The sequence below is a fragment of the Alexandromys fortis genome, unplaced genomic scaffold (genome assembly GCF_014885135.2).
Source record: "Alexandromys fortis isolate MF-2015 unplaced genomic scaffold, M_Fortis_MF-2015_v1.1 scaffold_50, whole genome shotgun sequence".
Lineage (NCBI taxonomy): Eukaryota > Metazoa > Chordata > Mammalia > Rodentia > Cricetidae > Alexandromys > Alexandromys fortis.
In genome coordinates this window covers 7,239,993-7,257,615 of record NW_026067932.1, presented here as the reverse complement: position 1 = coordinate 7,257,615, position 17,623 = coordinate 7,239,993, and the positions used below count along the sequence as shown (strand labels likewise).

At 42.8% G+C, this 17,623-nt stretch overlaps 1 protein-coding gene across 8 annotated transcripts in view; it reads right to left on the bottom strand.

The window, feature by feature from the left end:
- Nucleotides 1-17,623, bottom strand: part of Ano4 (anoctamin 4) — a 320,118-nt gene that overhangs the window by 55,365 nt on the left and 247,130 nt on the right. For all 8 annotated transcript variants that reach the window (XM_050145810.1, XM_050145811.1, XM_050145812.1 and 5 more), the window contains 4 exons: nt 9,673-9,779; nt 5,351-5,406; nt 3,184-3,305; nt 964-1,098 (listed from right to left, as the gene is read on the bottom strand). In XM_050145810.1, the coding sequence (XP_050001767.1) occupies nt 964-1,098; nt 3,184-3,305; nt 5,351-5,406; nt 9,673-9,779 (420 nt within the window). The remainder of the gene's footprint in view (nt 1-963; nt 1,099-3,183; nt 3,306-5,350; nt 5,407-9,672; nt 9,780-17,623) is intronic.

Genomic DNA, 17,623 nt, shown 5'->3' with positions numbered 1-17,623 from the left:
TGCTCATAGGTTTGTGGATTAAAGTCAGGGTCTTCTATACGGTTCCATTGGTCGACTTCTCTGTTTTTATGCCAATACCAAGCTGTTTTTAATACTGTAGCTCTGTAATAGAGTTTGAAGTCAGGGATGGTAATGCCTCCAGACGTTCCTTTATTGTATAAGATTGTTTTGGCTATCCTGGGTTTTTTATTTTTCCATATAAAGTTGATTATTGTCTTCTCCAGATCTGTGAAGAATTTTGATGGGACATAGGAAGCAATTTCGTATTGAATTATGAAAACAGAAAGATCCTCCAGAAGCTTGCCTTTGTTTCTATGTGCATGAAAAAAATCAATAAATTGGAGGAATAACTAAAGATTTTAATCCTTGGAGAAAACCGAGTATTATTAAAAATGTCACAGAGAGTAAAATATTTCTGTAGGCAAGAGGAAAAAAAATCACTCATTCTTAAAAGGAAGATTATTGTTTAAGATCACTGCAGTCCAGTTCTGCAATAAGATGTCTATGAATATCTGAAGCCATATTCTGCTGAGGAAACCAAGGGACTGATTGCCATCTAGGAACTGATCACTCAATGGGCATTAACAATTTGGCGAAGGGTCTTCATTGTTTCAGAACAGAGAGATTCCTTGTAGAAACAGAGAAATCATGAAAACAGGATTGCTAGCTTCTATTCCACACCGGCAGGTCCTAGCCTTAAGACAGGGAAAAACTCAGAAAGGGAACGACTTGTAGCTGCTGGATGGGAGTGAGTTGTCCATGGATGTATGACTGCTCATACATCTGTCTGGAGTTGTAACTTCCGCTTCCATGGTAGCAAAAGACCAAAGCTGTGAGGACAAGGGACATGGGGGACCTAGAGAAGCTTTTCAAGTTCCCACCAGAGATTGAGAAAGAAGTGAAAAACCACACCACCTCAAAGTGCAAACTGCCAAAGGAAGCTCCCCCATGGGTTTCCCATACCTGACTTGGCAGTGATCCAGAGTGGTGACTCCATACAGGAAGACAAACAACCCGATGAAGGCTGCAGGGAAGAGCATGCCTGTGTACCAGCCAAGCCAGGCAAAGTACAGCCCAATCTTCTCTCCAAAATACCGCCTGTTTGGGACACAAAAACCTTGAAACCACAGTGATGTGTGAAGTTCAGGGTTATAACACTTGGCTCAGGTATGTCACTTAGCAGTGATTTTCCTGGGAAAACAGACAAGGGAAACAAAGGGAAGAAACAGCTATCTGGTCGACCCAAAGCTCTGAGATGTCCGTACTCCCACATTACTTTATACCAAGGGAGTAGAATTACCCTGAAGGATATTGCTATATACCAGCGTACTCTGAGAATACAGAATGGACTGGGAGGAGTCAAAGTGGGGAAGGGAGCCAGGAAAGGCACGTCTGTCCTTGCCACCAAGCAGATAATGAGCAAGGGCAGCCTAAGTGACAGGAGAGGCCTGGGGATGTGAGAACGCGGTCAGAGCAAGAGATAAAGAGAAAGCAGCATCTAAGGGGTGAGGAAAATTCAAGACAGATGCTCTCTAGATGCTCCATGATTCATTCTCCTCAAGTTGTGGTAGACCAAGTCAAGGCCACCAGCCACCAGCTCCGTCTCACTTATGGGGACACCCTGACCCCACTTTCAGTCTTTCCATTCATCTGAACTGTTACCAATCTTACAAATTCCCTCACACATTTTATATAATTACTCACAGCCTGGTAATTTTTTTCTACTTGTTTCCAATACTCAGGGCCTTTTTCCCCTCCCAAGAAACTGAGTTTCTCAACTCCAGAGACGGTAGACTGACTATAAAACTCCAATCATAATGCTGCTCTCATGGAGCTGGTTTACTCTAGCAACGCTCCCTAATTTCTCATCATTGTAATTGGGAAATTAAAGGGGCAGAGACTGCAAAGAAAATTGACTTTTATTCCCTCCTCTGCTCCCTTGTCTACCACCACTGCATCTGGTCAAAGGAAAATGATCTCATCTCTAGAAGTACTTTTCCCTCACGTGGGTCATCTGTTGTCATTTGGGACTCAGAGAAGGGGGTGTAATTTATCAATTGCTTGGTCTATGCTGAACAGGCAGCAATGACTGTAGTAGGAAGAACAACTACTTGGGGAGATGGAATATAAAGTGAGTTATCTTTTCATTATACCTTTCTGAGTTCATATATTTTTTATTATATGGTTATTGTTTTTAATAGGGCCCCAATGTAAATGAACCTATCTAGCTAGTCTAAAGAATTAGATACGGTTCAATCTTTAATGAGGAATTCATGATTGTGGATTGCTATCACTCAACCTTAAAAAAATAAGTCTTTAGATAAATAATGAGCTGGCATTCCACAACACTGCCGTGACGGCTTGGACAGGTCTAGACAATAGAGAGCAACAACAAAAATATAAATACACAGTTCTCATAAGCTTACAGCTGATTCATTTGTACCTACAAATCAAAACAATCTTTAAATATTATTAGCGTAAGATTAGAATAAATTAATCTCAAAACACCTTGGAATAAGAGTTTCTTGTCTGTCATATTTGCACCAATCACTGAATAATTGTTGCCCCAAATGCTTGGCATCAGCAGTGTTTCAACTTTCAAACCTGTAGTTTTTGAATTTTGAAATATTTGCACATAGTGAGGCATCTTTAGGAAAGGATCTATGTCTAAACACAATTTATTTTTTCTATTTGTAGTCATGTATGTTTACACCGCCTCTGTATTGCTTGGCTTATCACTGGGGACCGGACAAGGAATGTTCCCCTTGTCATGTCATGTCATGTCAGTGACCAGGAAGTTTAGGGTTAGAGAAACAATTTTTGGATTTTTGGATCAGAGACAGTTAACTATGGGAAGTAATATTCTAGATCATCACTAATATATTTAATCAGTATACCCTCTCTACAGTATGACCTGCTCCTCATGGAGTCTTGTGGGAAGTCTAATCCATCACCGCTGTCCCTTCCATGGTCTCTCCCTGAGTTCCCTATGGTGGAAGCATCACCCTCAACAGAGTGAGGGTGGGTTTACCAAGAACAGCCAGCGTCCTCTGAGAGGTTACCCTCCAGAAAAACCGAGTTAGAGCAAGAGCTGAATGGGTTGTTCCCCAAGTAAATTTCCTCCGGGTGTCAGTATGCCCTCATTAGTGCCATGTTTCTATGTGCAGTTAGTTAAAAGCTTACCTTACAAGATCCAAAGGCTGGTATTTATACCACACACCCCAGGAAGCCCAGCACTCATAGAGGAGATGTCGGTGGTTCACTGCTCCGTGGGTTTTAATGGAGTTTTTACTTCTGTAACTTCCCTGGGATAAGAACAGCACCGCTGGTGAGTGACACACAGCCACGAGGAACCAGACAGTGACACCTGTGTCTCCAGGTAGCAGTGGTGAGAGGGGACGGCAGAAGCTTGCTCTCTAGGATGGGGAGGCACTTGCTCTTTACTCCGTGACTTTGGATTGGTCTTGCTGCCCACGTCAGAAAGCAAGGAGCATGTGCTTGTGAGAACCAGGGGGGCCAATGCCCATGCTCAGTTCTTCTGCTTCCTTTCCGGGAGATCATCCACAAACCTACTCAAGTCTGAGCCCTACTTTGCTAATTCATCAGGAAACTGATACTCTCCACCTCCATGTGTTTTTCCATGGTCAGAACAGACAGTCCAGCTCAGAGGCCATGGCCCAGGGCTGGTTAGGAAGCACTCTACTTCTCTCTTGATGAGGTTTAATAAGTGGCCACAACTGTGGTCTTGTCATGTAGACTCACAAACATGGAAATCCTAGAATGTAAAAGCTGGACACTACCTACAGATCCTAATAATTCAAAGCTCTACGCAGTCTCTCCACAGATGTGAGGCCAGACGTTCACGGTGATGCCAGTTGCACAAACAGAAAAGGATACCTCTGGAGGGAAGCCAAATCACAGTAGCCTAGAAATCCTTCCTTAATAGAACTGTGCTGGGACTAAGTGGGATTGTTTCAGCTTAACCACCGATCCAGTGGGTGATCTAGGGGAGGGTCAGCCTTTCTCCAACAAAGGTAACAATAGCTTCCCACTCAGCTTCTGAAGATTATTTTGAGGTGATATAGCATCATCAAGTTCAATTGAAAGGCAAAAGAACAATGGCTCCATTACTGTGATCTGTCAGTTCTCTTCCCAGAGAGCCAGGACTGTGCTAAGTCTAGAAAGTGCTGGGGAGGACTATGTGTGATGGCAGGGCTGACTAGCTACATCTCTTCACGCACTCTCATGCCTGCTCACCCCCGGCCATGCACAGGGACAGGGTTGGGACCTGGGTGGGGGTACACAGTGCCACTGGCAATGCTAAGAACCACAGGAAGCCACAGATGCTTTGGGTGAATAGTAATGACCAGACTCAGGAGTCCGTGCCTCCAGAAAACCATTGTGGCAAAGCTTTGGCTTGCCATTCTGTCAATGTCTCCTGGCAAGTTGTGGAGAAGATCACAGATTATGGCTTCTAGTTTGCTTAATAACCAAATTATGGCTAACCTTTGATATACCCTGGATGTTAAAAATCAACTTGTTAAAGAAACTTAAACATGTCAGAAACAATATATGTTTGGGAGAAACTTGTCATTTACTCGGCAGCCTCCAAAGTATGTTGGTAAATGTCCCTCCAATTCCCCACTGGTCCTTCAGGCTCAAGAGGGCAGAAGCTGTGGTGTTTGTCTATACGCATACAGTGACCCATAGTGAGGGCTCAGCCCCATTTATGGAATGACAATTTCTCAATAACCACGTAAACTTAGGGATAGAACCTGGGTTAAACAATCCAAGATCCATTAGGAAATTCAAGGTAAGGACCATCATTTTTACTTAGGAAAGCCATTAAAAATGATTTATTAAAGTCCTGTTTAGTACTAAGCAAATAAAGACACTATCAACACTTACCCATTTTACAATAACGGATATAATATTATTAATTTCTGTTCATTATATCTGTTTATCTGATACTTTGCAAAGTAGTTTGCTCTCATTCTTTCAAAGAAGAGCTATAAATGTATTTATTGCAAAGTCTATATAGTTCAGGAACATTTATCCTCCCTTGGTACTTCCTTCCAATGCCTTTTTAATTGCATGACTTAGAGTCTTCAAGCTGTTTCTCTGGATTCATGCTGAGTGACTCTTGATTTAAATGTTCTTTCAGTTACATAAAAAGATAGAAATAAATTGACGCCGAGGGAGAGGTGGAAGGAAGAAGACGCTCCCTAATTACTAAACACGTTAAGTCAATTCCGATGCACGCCTTATCAACAAATTAAAGACTACTCCTAGGAGCTAATTTTAGCAACAAGAAGTTATTGAAGGGAGGTAAGGAAAGGAGACACAATACCTCGTGCAGCGGAAAGGCAGCCTCATAGGAGCCATTGGTAAGCAAGCGGTTCAGACCTGAAGCAACAAGGAAGCCCATTTCAGTGAACATTGAGCTGGAATCGTCAGTGATCAAGACTAAGTAAAGGCAGAGTAATGCTTCCTGGAAAACACAGCATCCAGGGAGGAAAAGCTAATTGTTTTGGAGAGTGTGGCTACTGGTAGCCACACCGCAGTGAATGGCCCCAGTCCCATAAGCACACACAGCACAAATTGTAGTCAATGGGTTATTAAACATTTTAAAAAGGAATTCACGACATGAGAGGCCATTAGGGAGGTAGGGATGGACCTGGGAGTCGAGAGGATGAGTGGGGGGTGAATGTGTTCCAAACACCTCATATGAAATTCTCAGAGTTAATCAAATCTTTTTGAAAGGCCTCCAAAAGCGTGAGTAGGTTTTATATCTCTCAAGTAGCTACTATTCCCTTCTTGATGAACACTCTCTATATGTTAGATCCTGACAAGACTCCAGGAATCCAGCCTAACAGGAAACTGCGCGTGTACTTATTCCCTTCTGACATTCAGTCGTTGATACTTTTAATCACAGTAACACATCCATGGCTTAGAATGCCTGACAGGGTCTAAGGAGCACACTTAGAACGCAAACACTAGGGGATGTTTGTTTTGATCTAACACACTTAAGCCCTTCAACAGACAGCTTGCAGAGAACGGGTAAAGTATTGATTATGTAGAAAGCTTAGGTTTCCTGGAATCTCTACTGAGAATTAGGAAACAAACAAACAAACAAACAGGACTCCCAGGGACCTATTAGATGCCAAGCACGGCTTGTCTAAATTCCACTAAGATTTATAGTCTTTCCCCTGAAGTCCTCCTTCTAAACACAAAACTTGAGAATACAAATCAATTTCAAGAGTTATTATCTATGTACGTGTACATAAATGAGTCTTTGTTGAGCTGTTAATTGCGATCTTGAAAGTGGGCTTTACTAAGTCTGACTTTCCTACTGGAACCCATTCAGAATGAGGCTGAAAACCTCACACAGTGGCAGTTCACACCCAACCCAAAGACCTTTGTCAACCATGCCTAGAAATCAATCCTCTTGTGTGGCTTCTGACCAGTGTCGTCTCATGCAAGGTGACATTTTCAGAAAGGGTTGTCGGCAGCAGAGAGCACGGGCTGAACGTTAATTCTATCACGGAGTTCAGTTTCCTCCCAATGTGCTTTCTTCCTCTTATGAAACCAGAGGTGACAGTGAAATATTAGACAAACAAACCATCTGTGGTTTTACTTTATATTTTCCAGCTAATTACACAGCCTCGCAACTCACTGCTTGACAATTTATTCTTTGATTGATTTTCTGATTCAACATTCTTCCCTTTTTTTGACCAGTTTCCCAGCATTCGTTTGTTTAATTGTTTATTATTGGTGGTGCTGGAAATCAGAACTCAGGCTTGGGCTCTACCACCGAATACCATCTTTGGCTCCTTACTAGCTTGTAAGGATGGGGTCCTTGAATAGAATCCTCCTTCTTCATCAGGAACCGAGAGAGTGTTCTACCAAGACTCTCCTGACAGGTGACAACATGGCATTCAGTACTCTTTAGGAATGCTAAAACCATTCTTTCTCTTCTTTGCATCTTTTCTGGATGAGTTGTGAGAACAGCTCACAATTGGAGATGAGAAAAATTGGCATCATAATTGCCCCATGGTGTCACTGCCAAGGTTTTGACCATATTAGGATGGTGAAAGGGACACATTATGTTTAACAAGTCTTGAATTCAGCTCAACAAACATTTATTGATTTATACTTCTAGACAATAGGCACTGATGGTACAAACGAACAAGATTACTTCTTAAGATTTAAGGACGTGCCATCTTAACTAGTATTCTTCACTAGCAGGCATCCAGCATACTGGTGTGTTATGAGCTGTAGGATATGCCAATAACAATAATAATATAAATGTAACTAATGACACTGCTTTCGAGCTATTTTTATTTTCTGAAATAGTCCTTAATAGCTCTTTCCACAATTTCCCATTAATTTGCTTGCTATTTATTATAAGACCATGTAAACTGAAAAAAAAATATAATAGAAAGCTGTGCACGGCCCAACTCAAGTTCATCTTAATAAACCATATTAAAGGAACTAACATGAAGAAATTGAGTTAGGCAATATTTAAACTATCAAGAGTGAGTCTCTTTAGGTGGCAGATCTGCATAGTGTCATAGAAAGTATCTCAAGACAACAAAATGAGGTGTGTGTGACAGATAATAAATAGTAACAAAGATAGCTGAGCAGTTGTGGCACACGCGTCTAATCCCAGCACTCCCCAAGCACTCCCGAGGCAGAGGCAGGCGAATCTCTGTGAGCTCAAGGCCAGCCTGGTTTACAGCGTGAGTTCCAGGACAGTCAGAAATACACTGTGAAACTGTCTCAAAAAACAAAAACAAAACAAAAACCGAAAAAGAAAAAAACAAAAACAAAACCCAAAGCAAAACATAAAACACAGTCACAGGAATTCAGAAGGAGGAGGAATTCCCTCCAACCAGAATGTCACCAGAGACACGGAGGTGAGGACGTGTCTCAAGGGAGGATGACAGCTGCAGAGACTGTGGGCTGTGTTCATTTATCACCCCACCCACATTAAGAATGACCTACATGCAGTCCAGGCTTCCCAGACCCACCTGCACTGAAGCTCTCTGGTGTTCCATCCCGCGCATCTTCAAATGTGGAGCAGGGAGTGATCCACTTCTCCCCATCACATTCTCCTTTGTGCTGTGGAGCATTAAAGTAACCCCCCTCCCCACACCCCGCCTGTTTCTCACAGCTTCCTTAGGCTAGTGACTCACACTGAGCCCGAGTCCAGGAAACTCTCAAATCTGTTCCTCTCGCGCGGTGTTGTACAACACGTCTCCCACACCCTGCACGGTAGTCGTTTCGTCGAATCCGCGTGTAGGCCATTACATTTACAAACTGTTAAACATTGCCTCTCTGGATTTGGCAGAGTGACTGAGGTGTCTGAGGTTGTGGATCCAGTGGCTAAAATGATTTATTCGGCCGTCCAGCCTTACCCACAGGAGGTGTGATGAGTAGGTCATTTTTGCTGCAAGTCAGTAATGGATGGATTTGCCCTCAGCTCCAGGGGCATCTCCACTCTGCTTCCTTAAAGATCCACTTCATTTCTGGATGTTGGATGACGCGGTGCTAAGCTTTGCCGTCTGGAGGTACTGGACGGACACTGGTGGTAGATCCAGCACTCCTCTCGGCAAATTTCTTTAGTATCTACTGCTGTAGTACTGGCACCGGCAGTGTGTGCTGACTGAGCGCATATTGTTATCTTTATACACACGGCTCCATGGGGTGATGCCTCCCTGGAACCTTCTAGACAGTTGTCTTGTGTATTCCAAGAAAGCAAGTCTTCTTCAAGCCTTCGGCAGACTGCTCTGCTTTGCTCTTATAACACTTTTAGACCTCAGCCTGATAAGATGGAGGATTGGAACCATGGAAGGCTGAGATCACGGAGGACTGGATTCCATGGAGGACCTGCTCTCCTCCCCACTCGTGCGTTTCTTGGCCAGCCAGTCCTCCACAACCCCAACCCCTGCCACAGTTAATTATTTATATTAGGATCTATTTGTTCCGGTGATGGATGTTTCTGCCTTCTTACTGCATTGTTTAAGTAACAGTTTTGCTGGGACACAGATACGGACAAAGTCACCCAAACCTTCCTGATACAGAGTAACTTATTTAATAAGGCATGGTCACAGAATATGGACTTACTCTCATAAAATGCATAAAATACAGTGTTTGAAGGCAGCTTAGTGGGGGATATGAGACTCGTTTGAATAACTCCATCTCTGCACCAGTGATCCCCCTTCAGGGGACACCACACCCTTCCATCCTCCTACGCTGCCTCTGCCGCTCTCAGCTCATATTTCAGTGTCTCAGGGAAGCTTTCCCTACCACTCAAACTCGGTGATTTCTGCAATCTACCTTCAAAATGACACCTTTTATCATTTATTCATGTTGATTATTGTATTTATGTATCTTTTAGCTTTCTATAGACAAGCTGTAAGAAAGAACTGCATTTATCCCCTTGATCCCTTGCTCATGAGTGTTCCATAAACATCTGATAAATGGAGAGACTGCCTCAATGGTCACAGATAAATGAGATAAAATGTTGTTCAAAGAAGGTAATTAAGGATGTTAAGTGCACTTGTGAATCCTCCATCAAGGGGGTAGCTGGAGGGTGTAAGGAGGCCCAAGAACAAGGTCTATAGAATCCCCAACACCAAGTGTTTGTAATGCTGACAGTGTACTCACCGATTTTGTTTTTGCCCTCTTCATACTTTATTCTTTGTAAAATATGATGCACGATTCTGCTTCTTGTGGCATTGTTGAAGAAGGTGTCTTTGTTGTGAATGATGAAGCTGTGCACACACATTGAAAACACAAGTTAAAGATTAATGGGATGTAAAAGAAGTTGCCTGTTCTATCTGGGTGCTTCTGGGGTGGGGGTATCTTCAGTCCTAGAGGGCACACCTGTAACAGCGTGCAGGAGCCCAGAGATCACACCAGGGAAGCTCACAACTCTTTACAGTGTTGGTTCTTGGGTCCTTGGGCATTGATATCAACTGATAGCATAACAGTGGGATAAAATCAGGGCTTTGTGAAATTAAGAAACCTTAAAACAAGTTAATAGTAATTTAGGTGTATCTCATTTAGTTTTTTCTCAATAAGGTTAATTCTACTGTTTAAATAGGAGCGGCAGGGCTGTGTCCCCAGCACCCCGGCCGCCTGCTAGCTCATGCCCGAAATAACAACACACAAATTATATTCTTTTAAACACTGCTTGCCCATTATATCTAGCCTCTTCTAGGCTAATTCTCGCACCTGGACTAGCCCCATTTCTAATAATTGTTTGTAGCACCCCAAGGTGCGCTTACCGGGAAGATTCTAGCCTACGTCCATCCTGGGTCGGAGCTGCCTGGGAGAGCAGAGCCTGGCATCTCTGCTCCAGAGAGCAGAGCAGTTGAGTCTACCCGGGAGAGCTGAGCATGGCATCTCTGCTCCAGAGAGCAGAGCTGTCGGGTCTGTCTGAGGAGTCTTACCTCACTTCCTCTTCCTCCTGTTTACTCCTCCCACCTATGTTTTAACCTACCAGGGCAAGCAGTTTCTTTATTTAATTAACCAATGAAATCAACAGATTGATATATGACACTCCCACATCATTCTACTTTTTTGTTTTGTTTTGTTTTTCGAAACAGGGTTTCTCTGTTAAACAGTCCTGGCTTTGTAGACCAGGTTGACCTCAAACTCACAGAGATCCATCTGCCTCTGCCTCCCAAGTGCTGGGATTCAGTTAATTCTGTCTTTAATCTTCTTGTGTCTTTGGCCCTGCCCTCTCCCACGTTCTGTTCACAGAACTGTTTCAGGGAGTTTAGGATTCCAAGTTGGCTTGAGTAATGCAGACAGAAGTTAGGCAACAAGATCCAGTTTGGGGCGGGACTAAGGTGAGAACTCAGCATCTGGGGCTCAGGTCTGAGCCTGGTCCTCCTTCCCATAGTCTTTCCTGGTGAAAACTTTCTAAAGCACACACTTAAGACTTTTGTTCTCATTTAGTTGTCCTGCCAGTTCCAATATAGCTCCTGGACTCTTCCTCTCTCTACTTCTCTACCCAACAATAATGCCGCCCTTTCATTTCTAGGAGCCATGCCATTCTAAGGACAGAGGATCTAAGACCATACAATTCACCATGAAGTGGTCATGTCTTCTCTTCCCCCCAGATGTGATGAATTGTAGACTACCATCAATATTATACATATAATATAACACATAAAATATTATATCAAAATTACTTCCCTAAATATAAGGTTTATCAACCCAGTAGACTTAGAGTGGGTTCCTACTACAAGAGGAATGCCATGTGAAGGCATGGAAGTGTTAGCAGCTAGTTCCTCCAAACTAACCATGGGGATCATTGTTCCGTCAAGTTTTCACGGTCTCTAATTGCACCCCTATTCCTTTAAAGGGCAATTGTCCTGCCTCTAAACTGTTTCTCTCACAACCACTGACCATTATGTATTATCATCTGTTTATATATTTTCGCCAGATGATAATCTATAAGGCATCAATATAGTAAATAGATCAAATCTTTGTCTTTGAGATTAAATCTGGAGAGGAAGGCAGATTATGAATGAGACAAACCTGTTCCTATGTCGGGAAGGGCAGACTCCTCCTTCTTTTGCATGAACATTCTCCCACTTAAGAGTGTGAGCTGACTTGGGAGAAGTAGGTGAGAACTAATTCCATGTCTCTGGTTAGAATGAGGATTTGCATCCAGGAAATGGTCATCACATGTTTTTCTTACAAAAGACAGCTTTTTAGGAGTTGGTTGGGGGAGAGAAAGAGATGTAACTTGCGCAGAGGAAGGATATCCTACTTGGGCTTCATTTTGGGACTCAGATTGGGTAGTGGGATGACATATAAGGAGATGGAAGCCAGAGAATGTAAAGACACGAAAACTGCATCAGCTGATTGCGTGGAGCAATAACCTCACACACACTTTGCCTACTTTAAGGTCCCTCTTAGATGTGACTCTATGGGTGACGGGACATGAATAGAAGAGAAGGCAGAGCAGCTGGGGCAACTGCAGGGCTTCTGTTAGATTTCCAATTGGGTTTTCTTGAGATATTTTATGGTACCAAAGAGAAAAAGGAGAAATTCAAGAGTGACACCCATATGCAGTTCTTTTCCAAACTGTCCTCCTCTGCTTGTTCACCTTATTTGAGGCAGGCCATTACATTTTAATGTCAAATAAAGAAAAAGACAGTCAATAAAAAGCCCACTTGGACTTACACCAGGAAGCCCACAAGTTCAACCCCACTTGATGGGACCATTCAGAGCTAAAGGCCCATGTCTCCCCCATTAAATGTTTTTCCGCTTTCTTCTCATTTTACAGCACTGTTCACATCTCTGAGAACATGCAAGAGTTCTCCATTAAAAACCCTACAGATAAGTTATACATTCGACTTCCTTCTTTATATCTAAGTTGTACCTAGGACTGAGACAGTCTAGAGTGTGAGCAAACAGAATGGGTGCGAGGCAGACACCATTCTAAGCACCCAAGATACACAAACTCATTCAATCCTTTCAACAACTCATGAGGTAAAGAACTTACTTGTTCAACCTTACAGGCAAAGGATCAGAGGTGTAAAGGCAAATCAGTTAGCTAATAAGATGCAGAGTCAGGATTAGAACTCAGGTATTCCTGGCTGCAGAGGCTGACCTCCTCAATACCCCGTCTGTCTGCTTTTTTCTCTACTTTGGGCACTTCCTAACTCCTGAAGGTTGGCGCTCCCTGAGGTCAGTCCAGCTACCTACTCTACCTGGAATGCTCCTGTTCCCACTACTTTGTATCTCAGCTCAGGATATCTCTCCACTGAATACTCTTGACTGATCCCCCTCTCCATCATAAGTTGTAGCACGACTTTATAAAGAGAAAGAAGCAAGAAAGCCACCAACAGGCTGAGGAGGAATACAGGAATTGAGCCTCGGGCACACTCAGCATCTCCGGTTCTCCCCTGAAGACTCTGAAGTCAAACAGACCTCAGTCTACTCCCAATCTTTGCCATGCACTAAGTGGTATTGGGTCATAGTTGGGAGTTGAGGATAACTCACGTTTACTCATGTTTTTGTAAGAACTGGGTGAGATGGTAAACAGAAGAATATTTGGGAAGGTCTCAGAGTTTGTGGTCCTCAGAGCTGTTGGCCCTATTACCCTGCTGCAGGATTTCACAGGCTTCTCCATACGAGCTTCTTGGAGGCAGAGCCCGCCCGTGCTCATTCTATACTCCTTGCGTTAGCAGGGGGCAAAACACATACTAATCCTTAAAGGGGCTGACCTTCCGGAGAACTGCAGCTGTTTTATTGTCTTATACCTTGGCCCCTTCTCCAGTTCTTGGAGCTCTTTCTACCCATCCCGTTCCTTCCAGGTACCAGCTGAATCATTCCTTCAACACCGCATGTGTAAGGACATCGGGCAGGCGGTGGATTCTCTTAAACAGGAGGAATTAGCTCATTACACTGTAGTTTTCATGTTTACTTATTTTTTGCTACAAGAACATCACACACACATACACGGACATTGGTATGGACACTGGCCTGATCAATTCTGGCAGATACATGTCTCAAGCTACAAGTCCCTGAGAAGGGAGCCACAAGATTAGAAACTTGGCTCGTACAGATTGCCTAGAGGACGGTGAAGGAGTATAGGGTCATTTGTCCACACTGGCCAATATCACGCAAATATATTCATGTGTCTTCTAACCTAAACTCCTCTCTTGGAAATGTATTCCACTGATATAATTGCCCACGTAGAAAGTAACAGATGTACCAGGATGCTCATTATGGCATGAGCTAGAACAGTAAAAGCCAGAAATAGCCTACCTAATTTTTCATGTGGGGGATCAGATGAGCAAACTGTGATACTACTCCACAGAGGAGACTCCGGAGCTGGGAGGAGGCCAACAGTGTTCGTGGCGAGTATTACAAACATCCAAACTGAGCCAGGCAGGGTGGCACCAGTACAGTACAGGAGGAAGACAAGGTTCAGATAGTTAAAGAGCTGCTTGTGCCAAGGGAGGGCATGCGGACACAGTTGCACTAACACACATCTGGTGATCCATATGTAGCGTGACTGTGGGGGGGTGCCTAAGATGTATATTTATGTGTGTTTGTATGTCTATATATAATATCCTGCAATATTATTTGTCTCGAATAGAGAATAGGGTATCTGAGGAGATAAGATAGGAACCCTGTGCGCACGTTTAGGGAAATTACCACGTGTACTGAAAATCACTTGTGCCAAGAGCTGAAAAGAAAATGAAGATGAAATGAATTTGGTTCTGAGCTTTTATTTAACTTTGCTGTGAAAGACAAAGAGAATAAGCATTAGATTGGTGGATGAGAAACTCTGTGGTCTATCTCCGTATATTCATCTCCCTTTTCTACCTCTTTACAGGGTTATGTGACATCCTAAGGCACACAGAAAATGGCAAAGAGGAATTGAAAAGCCATCTTCTGAGTCTGGTGAGGTGGCGCACAGCAGTTAAGAATGCTTGCTATTCCTTCAGAGGACCCGAGTTCAGATCCAGCGCCCATATCAGGCTGTTTATAACTGCCTGTAAATTCGAGATCCTGGGGATCTGACACCCTTTGCTGGTCTCTGCAGGCACTCACACACGTGTCACACACACACACATACACAAATAAAAGAATAAAAATAAAATTTTAAGAAAAACCCTGCGTGTTTCATGTCTTGTTTATTTGTAAAAAGACCTTTCGGGAGCACAGTTTGCCCATGTATTTGTGAGTGTGAGCGGGGCCTTTCTAGACATCACTGTCTTCCTCAGGGCGTGGGACTGGCTGACTTGCTAAGTAATGGACAGGTGAGCCTGACCCAACTGGTTCCCCGCTAGGATCTCCACTCCTGATTCTCATGGTGGTCAGCTGTCTTGGGTTTTTTTCTATTAGAGTCTCAATGTCCTTTGTGTCAGGAGAGGAGAGAAGAGAAAGGACTGTGCTGTGGAGCTGGTGTTAGCTACAAACACCTCAGTGTTGTGTTTGTTTGCTACAACAAAACAGTGTTGTCTTTGATTGGCTCTTCCGTTTGGCAATTACTCACAGGAGGAACAAAAGGTGTGCAGAGGGGTTTAATAAGAAAATAATAGGCTTCTCTTTGCAGCGCACCATACACTGGGAGTGCAGATAGCACACGGAAGTGGGTGGAACACGGGTAAACATAGGTATTATGTATCTGTGTATTTTCAGTGCGGGAAACACAGAGGCGAGCTAACCTAGCTCCCGTCCTCGGACATGAGTCCAAGCTTACTAGATAAAAGGGAGGCAAACATTCACTGCTGTGGGCTTGGAAAAGGTGCTCAAGAGCCAGTGTATGAAATACGTCAACCTCAAAGCAGAAAACAACTAATTTTTTCCCCCTAAATTTCTTCCTAGACCATGCTTATCAGGATGAGGGTCCACTTTCATCGTATTCTAGATAATTCTAATCTGAATGGCCAGAGTTCAGCATTTCAGAACAGAAATCTCAGCAATAACAAAAGTGTCCTCTATGCTTGCTATCCAATATGGCTCCCACCCACTTTATGTATCCCCTGAAAACTTGAGCTATCGATAAGGTGCCTAAGAGGGTAAATTTTAACTTGACTGATTTTAGTTGTGGTTAGTAGACTCCACATCGGCAGTGCAGGCAGCAGTTACCTATGTCATAGCTGATCCTTTGCCTAATCCTATCTCACTGATGGGATAGCAACCTTACATTTGTTTTTGGCAACAGCGGAAGCCTCGGGAAGTTGAGGGTTGAATCCACATGAACCCAGCATCTCCCAGTCGAGTCGAGCATAACCGCACACAGGGAGACAGCTGCTGAAAGCCAGTGAGTTCTGCAGTGGATTGTTTTGGAGCAAGAGCCAAACATTATGGGCCTTTCCTGGTGGTTGAAGTTACATCACTTCATAATGCAAAAAAGTAAAGGGTAATCTCTTAAAAAATAAGTATCTCAGGAAACTTTCTTAATTAGACTTTTAAATAGAGATTTCTATTTTAACAGAGAGAAGCAAAGGTGATACAGTTAACTGTCCTCAAATTAATGGGAAGCTAAGTAGGAACAAAGTAACCAATTAAGTTTTTTTTTATGTGACAAGGCCTATTTTGAGAGTTTTCTGTGCTTTAGGCGACTGGAGTGCAAAAGCTTAATGCTTTATCTTAAGTGTGCTTGCTAAGAGAAAAAGAATGAGGGGATTATCATATCAAATACATAATAGTCAAACTTCAGACAGGTAAAGATTCCCAAGTCTCCTCTAAGGATTAATGTGATAAGCCTCTGGAATAGGAGGCTTTAAAATATTCCAATAGTCACTTCTAATTGAGCTTCATGATAGCATCTTTACCAAGAGTCAAATGTGGATTAAAAAATCTGCTCACGAGGTCTCTACCTAAGGATGGGAAATTAAGTACTTGCACTCAATTCGTGTCTTCTCCCAGATCTGTGAAAATACAGTAGTAGCATATGCACACGTGATTAAGTGGGCACTCGGGGAGGATTCAAATGTAAGCAATTAGGACAGGAAGGGAAATAAACTTATTCTGGAAGCGAAAAGTTAATTGAGTCAAAACTCAGTCGAAAGCTTCATCAAAAGTCTAGAAAAATGGAATAATATTAGAACCTGAAGACAAGGTTGATGACTTATCATTTATAGACAAAAACAGAGGAAAAAAGAATAAATAAACAAAATATACAAGACCTCTGGGACATTACTAAGGATCAAACCTATAAAAATAGGATTAAATGAGGAACCCAATTTATAGGTTATCAACATAAAAAAGCCTATCCAATAAAAAAAAAGCAGAAATATTTTCAGATCTTAGGGAAGACATAGTCATTGGGTACCGGAGTCTATTTAGAGCCCCAAACAGACATTATAGAAAAGAACTTCTTCATGATCTACAGTGAGTGCCAGAAGCACCAAACCACAAAAGAACACAAAAAGCTGCATAAGAGAAGCTCCCATGTGCGTATGAAGGCAACCCCACCCGGATAACGTAAGATGTCTCAGTAGAAACAGTAACGGCACTGGCCTTAGGGAGTGGGATGATGATTTTCAATTACTGGGACAAAAAAAGTGCCAACTTAGATTACAGATTATATTAGTGTCAGGAAAATTCTCCACAACCAATGGAGAAAGAAAGACATGCCAAGAGGGCATAAACGGACAGAACAGTGGACCGCGCCCACAGGAAATGTGCACCCACAAGAAGAAGCAAGAAAAAGAGAGTGTGGGGGTAGGGGATGGTGAAATCTCACCAGAAAGTCTGGGACTTCAGCTCAGTGTAGAGCACTCCTCAAACACACAGGAGGCCCTGGGGTAAATGCCTAGTACAGCAAGAAGGGAAAAGGAACGCTCTCATTCAGAGTATAAATAAGCAGAGGAGAAATAGGAAGGATTCAAATTATTAATTCAGAAAACTATCAAGTCTCTATGTTAAATAAAGGAGGAAGCAATGAATATAGATCATACAAAACACCCAGGAGAGAAAGCACAACAAAATGACAGGCATGTGTATACAACTTACAATAGCAACCCTAAGTGTAAATGGTCTCGGTTCTTCAAATAATTCAATCTGACTGGATTAAACCAGCACCCAACAATGCCTGCTTGCAAGGAACTCATCTCATCAGCAAAACACATACACA